The 10,990-nt window shown below is 44.9% G+C and overlaps 1 protein-coding gene across 3 annotated transcripts in view; it reads left to right on the top strand.

Moving 5' to 3' along the window:
• ADAMTS12 (ADAM metallopeptidase with thrombospondin type 1 motif 12) overlaps nucleotides 1-10,643 on the top strand; it is a 292,155-nt gene extending 281,512 nt beyond the window's left edge. For all 3 annotated transcript variants that reach the window (XM_082724445.1, XM_082724446.1, XM_082724447.1), the window contains one exon: nucleotides 6,987-10,643. In XM_082724445.1, coding sequence (XP_082580571.1) covers nucleotides 6,987-7,165 — 179 coding nt within the window. In that variant the 3' untranslated portion in view covers nucleotides 7,166-10,643. The remainder of the gene's footprint in view (nucleotides 1-6,986) is intronic.
• The last annotated feature ends 347 nt before the right edge of the window (nucleotides 10,644-10,990 follow it).

A 10,990-nucleotide genomic window follows, 5' to 3' on the forward strand; every position in this document is an offset into this window, starting at 1 on the left:
TCTGGGGCTTCACTGATATGTGAGGTTTTTTTAAATTAAATTAAAAACCTAGAGAGAAGGTTTTTAGGTAGGGAGAGAGGATTTTTTTGATAGTTAACATCCATTATAAAGTAGAGAATGCCTCTTTTAGATGTAGTCCTGAGATCGGGATTTAGAGGGTCAGGCTGAATTTACTCTGCCCCTCGTTCAAGAGCTGACTACTAGACAGCAGCACCTCAGAGAAAAACTCTTGAAAACCATCACGTTGGTGGTCCCCAGTGGTAGTCGTGTTCTGAAGATTCTTCAGGATGAGAGGTAGTGAAGGCTGCGGTCTGTGAATCTATTCCTTGCCTCCTTCTAAGGACTGAGGGGGCAGGTATTCCACAGAGACCACCATTAGAGTTTGTACCCGAGAAGATTTTCCCTAGAGGTTGCTTGTTGGCAAATCGTGCTCTTCCTCAGCACATATTTGCTAGACCCTGACCAACTCCATGTAAACATAATGTCAGTCAAGAAACAAAGCCGCAACCCAGCAACATTGAGAAGGGAAGTAAGGATGTTACAAGAGTTCTTGGAAAGGCATTGACTGCAAACTGGGGAGAGCAGGGAAGGCCTGTGGAGGAAGTGAAGGATGAGGAGACGGGTCAGGCAGGAGGTTCCTGGAGAGACTTTCGGTTTCTGCAGTAATCAGGAAGAATACAAGGTCATGGCGCAGAAGCCTAACTCAAGCTCTCTGAAGGTCAAGGGAAGTTAGAAAAGGTAGGACTGAAGGGGAAAGCTGGAGCTTAGGAAACATGCCAATGAGTTTGGACTTTATCTTCAGGGCAGAAGGGGCAAAGGGGCACTGGAATATTCTAGACAAGGGTGTGGAGATGAGAACATCATGCTGGATGCCACTGAAAGGTAGACAAGGAAGACTACTCTGTAGACGCAGCTGTCCCCCACACCAGAGATAGATGTGATATAAGCTGGTGTGGTAGACATGCAGGTGGAGAGAAGGAAGTAGATTCAAGAGCCAATGGACGGGGAGATGTGGCAGGACTCTGTTCTAGGGGGAAGATGAGAGAGGATGAGCCCAGATTTCCAACGTGGGCCACTGAATAGAGGAAGCTACCATTCATTGGTCGTCCTATGCCCAGAGTGGGTTTGGGAATGAAGAAAAGAAATGAGTTCTGTTTGGGATGTGTTTGTTGATAGGCCCATGAATCATTTAGGTAGGAGTGCCTTGTGATTGGTTTTCTACACAGATGGGAAGACCAGAGGGGGTTTTGAGCTGGAAATTCTGAATGCAATACACTGAGGGAGAAAATGTTGTGGAAGTGATTATCATGTGCAGTTACTTTCCGAACAAATTACATTTGAGGATGGCTATCATGGACCTTACTTGAAACTCTTAAGAAAAGTGCTAGGGTTTATTTTCAGAGGTGTAACTAAGTTTTAGTTTTCCAGATTCTTACTACTCAAAATGTGGTCTGTGGACTGGCTGCCTTGGCCTCACCTGGGAGCTTGTTAGATGTGCAGGAGCTCAGGCCTCACTGAAGACCTGCTGAATCAGAATCTGCATTTAAACAAGATTCCCAGGTGATTTGCGTACATGAATGTTTGAGAAGCCAAAGGGCAAATTTGAGAACCTCTTCCTTTCATGTCATCTCATAACCTTCTATTGTACCATGTTTTTAAAATGTTAAGGTTATAGAACCCATCAGTGTTGTGTTGATTTTTACAAAATTGAAGCCGCAATATAGGCCTCGTTGACCACGTCCAGTGTTATGGGCTCTTATTTTTAAATTCTATGTAGATTTTTTTTTCAAGATTTTATTTATTTGAGAGAGAGAGAAAGAATGAGAAAGAGCATGAGAAGGGGGAGGGTCAGAGAGAGAAGCACACTCCCTGCCAAGCAGGGAGTCTGATGAGGGACTCGATCCTGGGACTCCAAGGTCATGGCCTGAGAGGAAGGCAGTCACCCAACCAACTGAGCCACCCAAGCACCCTAAGTAGATGGTCTTTAACTGTTTGATTGCTGGACAGTGCAATCTTCAATAATCAGAACCAGGTTAAATGCATACTTGGTATGACTTCTCTTGAAATCTCACACTGAGAAGATGATGACTAACAGCTGGCTGGCAACAGATATAAATAGCAATGAATTCCACTCATCAACAATTATCAGGGCAACAAAAGTTAATTACGAGCTTCTCTTGAAGGCCGAGCCATGCTTACTCATATAGAAACAACATGAAGAGTAGCATCAAGAAATTCCTTGATTTTAAAAACCCACCACCCACCCTTACCCCCATGTCCTCTAAAATGCTTTGAAAGTAAGTCATTTAGTGTCTGGAATCTTGTCAGCCAGCCAGCCAGCACAATAAACATATGCCCTGTGTCCATCTTACAATATCAGATATGAATTCCACGTAAAGTTTGCTTTCCTCCAGGCCATTTTATTTCCTTTACATGCCATCTAAGTTGTTAATGATTTAAATTCTAAATCAGAACTACCATTTCCATAGTAGAGAGTACATAGTAAAACCCTAAGTAGGTTAAGATATTTTTTAATTTATCCAGAAATATTTACTATCAGGTATATTCTAGGCATTACATTCATAATGATTAAAAAACAAAAGCAAAACTCATACATACACCACTATTCCTAGGTTGGTTGTTGTTTTTTTGTTTTGTTTTAAATTTAAGGAACGAGGGGTAGAGAAGGCAAGAAAAAGAATAAAGAAAGTAATGAGGACAGTACATTGACCCTGATTTGGTACAAATGAACATTTGAGTCAGCAAACTTTCTATTCTGGAATATTCTTTCAGATGAATAGGATTTCATGTTTTCATTTATTCAGCAAATATAAAGGATCACAAGATACGTCCTAGACAAGTGCTTAAAAACTGAGGCTACAGGGGTGCCTGGGTGGCTCAGTGGGTTAAGCCGCTGCCTTCGGCTCAGGTCATGATCTCAGGGTCCTGGGATCGAGTCCCACATCGGGCTCTCTGCTCGGCGGGGGGCCTGCTTCCCTTCCTCTCTCTCTCTCTGCCTGCCTCTCTGCCTACTTGTCCTACTTGAGATTTCTCTGTCAAGTAAATAAAATCTTAAAAAAAAAAAAACTGAGACTCCAGAAATAAGTAAAATACAGCTCTTGGCCTCAAAGAACTCAAACTCTTACAGAAACTGTATTTGTCAGCAATATTGAAATTGTTTTTCAACTTTCTTTTGTGGGCAAAACATTATCCTTTCAGCCTAGACACAGCTGACCACAAAGAAACAAGCTTTTAAATGTCCCTTTAAATTTCCAAGCTTGGTTTCTGTTGAACCGGCAGAGCCAAATTAGGATCTCCTCTCCAAGTTGCCCCTAATTACAAGCATTGTGTGTGCTTCGGCTGGGATCCAGTGTGCTGATGAACACAACAAGCCTTCATTGTTTTATAATAAGAAAGAGAACTGTGCAGTCAAGCCATGTCACGATGTGGGGCTCATGTCATTGTCTAAATGAGCTGCTCAACATGGGCCTGGAACACAGGCTCCCCATTTAGGCCACCACATCCATTCTTCCTTCGAGTACCCCACTCTCAAGCAGGAGAACCCAGGACCCAGCATGCTCCCAGGACTCTGAGGACCGTTGAAAAGCAGGCTTCCTTCTTTCATGGTTCAGGCAAGATTAGGCAAGAACACAAGGCATGGTTGAGCCTCCGTCTGTCCCATGCGTGTCACCTAACCTGACAGCTGGGGGCCTGTGTGGAGCCAGGGAAGAGGCTGTGTTCAAGGAAGACCTGTCCATGGTGGCCCCTTTCCCACCCCATCTCCCATCGCCAGTACAAGAGCTTCATACCCTTGGTGGCATCCTGGGAACCTTCCCTGAAGCAACATTCGGATCCCGGTCACAACTTCATATCAGCTATGCAGCACGGGGCCAGTTACTAGACTTTTCAGAACCCTCAGTTTTTAAAAGAAGAGCCATACCTATAAGTACGTTTCTAGGTAGATCAAATGAAATAGTACAGAGGAAGTATGTGGCCTGCTGTGGGGTAAGTGCACCATCTGTTGTATTTCAGTTATGATTATTGTCACGGGAGAGGCGCATTACTGTCCCAGGGCTACCGTACCCAGCTACCAAGAGCTACAGAGCTGAAAGCAACAAAAATGTGTTCTCACACTTCTGGAGGCCAGAAGCTCGAAATCAAAGTCTCGATAGGGCCATGCTCTCTGTCTTAGCCTCTCTTCATTGCTGACAGTCCCTGGCTCTCCTTGGCATGTAGCTGGGTCACTTCAGTCTCTCGCGCTGTCCGCACAGGGCCAGCTTCCCTCTGATGTCAGGGTCTTCCCGTGGCTTTCTCTTCACTGTGTGTGCCGGTCTCTCCTCCTCTTCTTATAAGGACACTAGTCATTATTAAGGAATAAGGGCCCACGCTATTGTGACCCCATCTTATTTTACATCATTATTATACCTTCAAAGAACTGTTTCCATGTGGGGCCCCTAGGTGGCTCAATCGTTAAGCATCTGTCTTCAGCTCAGATCATGATCCCAGGTTCCTGGGACTGAGCCCCACATCAGACTCCTTGCTCAGTGGGAAGCCTGCTTCTCCCTCTCCCACACCCCCTGCTTGTGTCGCCTCTCTCTCTCTCTCTCTCTGTCAAATAAATAAAATCTTTAAAAAGAGAAAAAGAAAAACATTTCCACATAAGGTCACATTCACATTCGCCACTGCCACTTTGGGGGACACTTAAACTTTGGAGGATGCGGTTCAGCCCACAACAGGTAAGAACTTTGGGAACCTCTAGGAAGCCTTTTTTAGAATGGTAGACACCCTCGAGAGATCACGCTAGAGCCTTAGCAGAAAAGGCTCATGCCACCATTTACAGAACAGTTCAAGATAGAATGTAGTACCATGTTTGAGCAAATATTACATAATAATACAAGTTTGGAGACTGAAACAGCAGGGATCCATGTGAGCCAGCATGGCCAAAAGAAGCTTCATGAAGAGATGGAAGGCAGGCTGACTTTTGACACTGCCTCTGTCTTCTTCCTCTCCTGAAGTAGCCCCAGAGCACTCCCATACTCACGTCAGGGAGTTGTGGGGCAGAGAGCTATGCCGCCCGACTCTCCTCCAGCCACCACCCACAAGGGCTTCAGGAGATGCTGGTTAAGAAATTGCAGCAGGTCTGTGCCACCAGGCACCCATGCTGGTCCTGCTCCAAAGCCAGCATCCTTGAAAGGAATTCTCACCTCACTCTGAACAGCCACCCACACGATACCTGGCCCAGAAGTCACGGTAGGAATCCTTGGCTGAAATATGTACGCCTTCTGAAGCAGAGCACCTAAGAAACTTCCCTGTGGATTTTAGGAGTGATCGGATTTTGTAATAGGCTTAAAGAAGAGGCCTGAAGAAGAAAAGAATCCACAGTGAAGACCTTTTGGGTTCTACAAACACTGTGCGTTACCAAATCCCAACTGCTGTTTGAACCTGCAAACAAAATAGGACTCTGACAGCTAACCAAATACGTTTTTGTTTCTTCACAGAAAAACAAGGTGGTGTCAAGGGAATGATGAGCTCTGAGGAGATTAAAAGTTTTTTTCTTTTTTGCCTTCATGACCTGAAAGTGAAAAACAAAACAAGCAAACATAAAGAAGAAAAAATACCTTCATGGTTTTTGGATAAAGAGGACATTACTTCAATTTGTGAAAAAAGTTTTTCTTCAAAACTATTCAAATCTCTTCTGTAAAAAAGAAAAAGCAAGGCAACCAGAGCTCGGAGAGGCACTCAGGCAAACTTTGAAACAATTCCACTTTAGAGAAGGAAAATCTGCTCTTCGGGGCCTTAGTGAGTTCCTTCCAGCTCAAGAGTCCGTGGACTAGTCCGGTCTGAGTATCGCTCCCAGAATGTGTGTGCTGGTGGTCCCTGAGAAAGTCCCCACCTCGTGGATAAAGAAATCAAGGCCAAGGGGGAGAAAAAACAATGAGGGACTTACTTGCTTAGACCTGTCAGAGTAGAACAAGGATTAGACTCTAGGTAGCTCGCTGGATGCTTGTTGTGGGAATTATCTACATATGTTTTGTTCTTTCACCTACATGGTCCATTTCTGGAGGGCAGTGATCACATTTCATACATCTGTATCCTCTGCTCAGAATCCGCTGGCTAGTCAGCTAGCTGGGTTATCATCTGGTGCTTTGAATGATATGACTGATAAAAGCATAAGCTCTAGAGTCAACATTGTCTCTGTTGAGCTCTGGCTATGCCCCTTACCAGCTGGGAAACATTGTGTAGGACTTTAACTTCTGTAGGGCTCACCGTCCTCGTTTGTAATAATGGAAAGACTCCTGTTGGCCTGATAGCCCTGCTGGGGAGATTACGGAAAGCAATGCTTGTGAAACATTGCATTCAACGATCGCATGAAAATACTGCAGAGCCAAACACCTCTAAACCCAGGGCCTTAAAACTACAATTATGGGTGGTTAGCTCAGCATCTGTGGGTCAGCTAAGGTTCGGCTAACCTTGGTTGGCCTTGGCTGCAAGCTGGAGGTTCTGTCTAGGTTTGCTCCCTGTGTCTCCCATCCTCCGCGGTCCACTAGCTGCACGAACAGGTCCTTCTCCTGGGGACAGAAGAAGCTCGTCAGGACAGGTTCACCACATTGCACTTCCCAAGGCCCTGTAGGGATCATCTCTACTGATACCACATTGTCCAAAGCAAGTATTAAACTGAAGCCAAAGTCAGGCTATGAAGTGTTCACCCCCCTGCCCAGGCTGCCATGGCAAGGGTAAGAACGTATATGGAGCTATGTTGCACAGGAGTGAAGCACTGTGACTGATAATTCTGTTTAACACAAACACTTTGTACCTTGTCTGTTCCATAATCACCATTAAGTGGGTGTCAACTACTATGAATTACTACGAAGCCTTTCTGGGTAGACCTGTAACATCTTCCATTCATAGAAGTTGTGCTCATTCACTTACAAAGGATAATCTTTCTTTTTTTATGTTCTTTTTCTTATTTTTCTCTCCTTCCACAGATTTACTTTGTAGCAAGGACAACTTATCAACCAGTTTCTGCCAGACACTGAAAACCATGAAGAAATGTTCTGTACCCACTGTGAGGGCTCAGTGCTGCCTCACATGTTCCCAGACACACATCGTCCACACCCGAAGGCCAAGAAAGCCACAGTCACTCAAAAACCCCAAAGCATTCTAAGTCCAGAAGCAAGCCACCCCCCACCACAGACCACAGCTGCCTGTTGACTGACTCCCCCGTGTTCTAGCCCCAGGGACCACTTCATTGAAGTTTTTCGGGTTCAACTTTGGTTCAAAACGAAATCCAGTGTTTTATTCGCCACAGAATGGCTTTGCGAAGGGCATGGGATGACAGTGCTTGCTACTCCCTGATAGGCCGGTGAGATATCCAGGAAGTTCAGACATCTCCTGGGACAGGTTCTTGGGAAAGGTGCCAAATTAGGTAAGTCAGTGACTGATGTCTTTTCCCCCTTAATAGTAAAAACAAAGACCCCAGGTTGTTCCCAGACTGCCTCAGGAGTATCTGGAAATAGAACCACATGCATCTAGGAAACAGTCTTGTTAATTTACCTTGGTGAAATCCTCCTTTTTTTCCTCCCTACTTGGGGAAGATGCTGTTTAATATGTCATGGAAGAGCTTTCAGGAATATTCCTTTAATTCATCCAGGCGAAGGCAACTTTCTTTAGTCAGTACACAACTGGGACAAGGAGAGAAGGTGCTGGCTGTATCACTCAGTCCCCGTAGACTCATCATCTGGGCTGTTAAGACTCCCATGATGGCCTGGAGACACGAGAAGAAGAGGAAAGAGGAAATGGTCAGAAACTATAGACTCTAACTAATAAAGGTAAGGGATTTAGCTTAATTATAGGAAAGACATTCTGACTCAAAGATAATTTCTATGGAAATTCTTAAAAAGGAAATGAACAGAAATTAATTTCTTGCCAGTGTAAAAAAGAAACACAGACCTTTATACTTATCACTTTCCTGGCAAAGACCTTTCCTCTGGGGAAGAGCAGAGGAGTCTTCCCATCTGACTTTTCCTCTCCAGCATGTTCCCTGCCTCAGTCATCAACTCAGAGGTCCAACTGTCTTTCTCTTACTGGGGGTTCACGTACAACTGCTGCCATAGTCAAATCCATGGTAGCAAGACACTCCTGCCTACCCCAGGACAGAAAATGGGGCTCAAGATCAAAATATTTCAGAGAACCAGGTAAACTGTATTAAGTACAAGAACTTAATACAAACTTCAGTCTTGAGAAAGAAAAAAAAAAATACATAGCTCCAAGCGAGGTTAAATAGGACCCCAGTATACCCAGTAGTTAACTTTTGAAGGTCTGTCCCTTAGGGGAGCAGGCAAGTCAGAGGAGTCCAAAAAAGTGAAATGAAAGTGAAAATGCTTGTTCTGGATGTTCTCACCACGGATTAGGCAGCTGTGGTCTCAAATGCAAGGCAACTTTCCTGGTTTGTCAAGGGAGGCATTTACAGAGAGCCAGGATGGGGGGCGGGGATGGGGCCTTCAGGTCACGAGCAGCTTGGCTGAGGCTCATACACAGGTAGACTGCACTTACTGTTCCCCGTGGAGCACAGAGTCCCCTGGCTCCCGTGGATTACCTATCCGTTCAGCAGAATGGTGCTATTGAAAACCGGTGCTAATATCTAGAAGGGTGCAGAACTGATAGAAACACACAAATGGATGTACAAGTGGACGAGTCCATCCACATCTGTCAAACATGTAACGGTATTGCCGGCCAATGCCAGTTCTATTGCTTGGACACTAGAAGCTTAACATTGTTACTATGATGTGCTTTTTATTTTTTTTTTTTCCAAGCCATTAATGTGTATTATTCTGGTAAACTCCTGTGGAAAATAAAATACTGAGGTTGGGATGGAACTTAAGAGAGAAGAAAAACAGGACAGAAACAGCCATGTTTACCTGAAGTGGGGGAGTTTATTTCCCGATGATGAGGTTCTTGTATTCTCTGTCTTTAAAGGCAAACACTGCTGGCTGATAACAGTCTCTGGTGACACGATGGTTTTAGAGAGGAGGGGCTTAAATGGTTAGTGACGTGACTGGTGAGGGAGAACCTGATGTTTTCTAACGACGCAGTTTGCAAAGACTGTTCCTAGAGTGGAGTATGGACTTTCGGTGGTGGTGGGGGGGGGGGCACTGAGTGTCAGCCCCGGGCCCGAGTTATTTCACCCAGTACTGTACTAGCTATCAGAGGCTTATGCATGTCATCAGAGACCTGGATATGACCAGCCTTTCAAAACTCAGGAACAAACCCGGATCCCTAGTGATTCTCAGCAAACTCAACTAGGCCATATCCCCCAATATACAAAATGGGCCATGTCATTTATGACCCATGTGGTGAAGATGATAGATGTGTGAGGAGGTTCTGCCCAGAATCTCCATTCTAGGCCTTTCTCCAGTTTCTCAAAGACAAGAAATTAGCCCCTCCTCATGCATCCAACACATTCCCTTCCTGTGTGGAGGCTGCCCTCTGGGATCGTTGTGTGGCCTCTGTCATTCTGGACTCCAGGCTAGAAATAGCCTTGCTGTTAGTCATCTGACACAGTCATTTCCTTGACAGTCACTCATCTTTGGATCCTCAGGGTTCGGACAGGTCCCTATGCTTGTAATCAGAGAGGGGAGACTCTGAAGATAAGAACCTAGAGAGTGTCTTTACCATTTCTTCGGTGCTCATGGGGGACAACACAAAAGCAACATCATTGGTTTACTTAACACACATCCTCTCTTCTTCCCACCTTGAACAAGCAAGTGAGAGGTGTAGCAAAACACACTGGACACCCATCTGCCATGAACCAAGAGGCCACCACAGGGTCTGGTGCTTCGATATAGCAAGGTTCTCGAGGCCAGGTTGGTTTACACTGCCTTTCACCTGGTAGAGTTCACTGTTCTCTGAAAAGTTGTGGGTTAATTTATTTCAAGGGACTAAGGAATACTTTTCTAGAAAGGGAAATCATTCTGTGGATACTACAGTTGCCTCCTTGTGGGAATGACTTGTTGTATGATGGCTTTTTTGGTGCAAGCAATCCAATGTGGTGCTTTCAGATGTTTAGTGAATGTTCTGGATAACTTCCATCAAGTTTCTGAAACCAGTTTGGGAGATTTACATTGTTTCAGACAATCATTTCCCAATCAATTGGCTTAAATCCTTCAAACCCTGAGAGCTACACATTGCTACCCCAGAGACTACAGGTCTCAGCTCTTCTCCCTCTGACTTTCAGATGAAACCAGGGGACAGTATCTGGTGCTCAGTGACAACGATTCACTTTCAGGGGAGAAACCACATGACATGAACTGCCTGGTGCTATAACTTAGCCAACATATTTGATGCTACTCCTGTTTTGTTGTAAGGCTAATTCAGATATTGTTGTTATTAGTAGTAGAATTTTAAATTATGTCATATTAAAAAAAAAACCCTACATCATTGGCAGAGCTCAGTTCTTCCTCTGACTGTCCTCCAAAGTGCTTGTATGATGTGTATGGCCCAACCCATCCATTCTCCCTGCATCTCTGTGCTGTGCTGCTTTGCCAGGCCCACTTTAGGGGGTCCCTTGGTGGGGACCTCAGTACTTAAAACCTGATTGTAATCATAGCCTGCCATTGAGTGGCATTAATAAATGGCTAAACTCATTGATGTTTCCATGTGATTCATTTACTCCTGTGGTGAGACCCCCACCACCCACCAGTGTTAACGTGGGATTCAGCAACTGGAGGAGGAGGATGCCAATTTCTTCCTCCCACACTCCATGAATATTCCTTCCTCTTCCACCCTGAGCTCATTATGTCCCCGGATGAGTCACATCCCAGATGAGGTGGACCGTAGGTCTCTTCTCGTGAATGATTATACAACAGACATGATCCATCATAAGATGATCTGAACTGATGCACAGAATTCTCAGTGCTAGGTTCAGTGTAATCAGACTTGCAGCTCCCAGCAGAACCTACTTCCTCAATCTATCCAACCTGTAGGCCTAACA

This window comes from Mustela nivalis, assembly GCF_964662115.1.
Source record: "Mustela nivalis genome assembly, chromosome: 3".
Taxonomy (NCBI): domain Eukaryota; kingdom Metazoa; phylum Chordata; class Mammalia; order Carnivora; family Mustelidae; genus Mustela; species Mustela nivalis.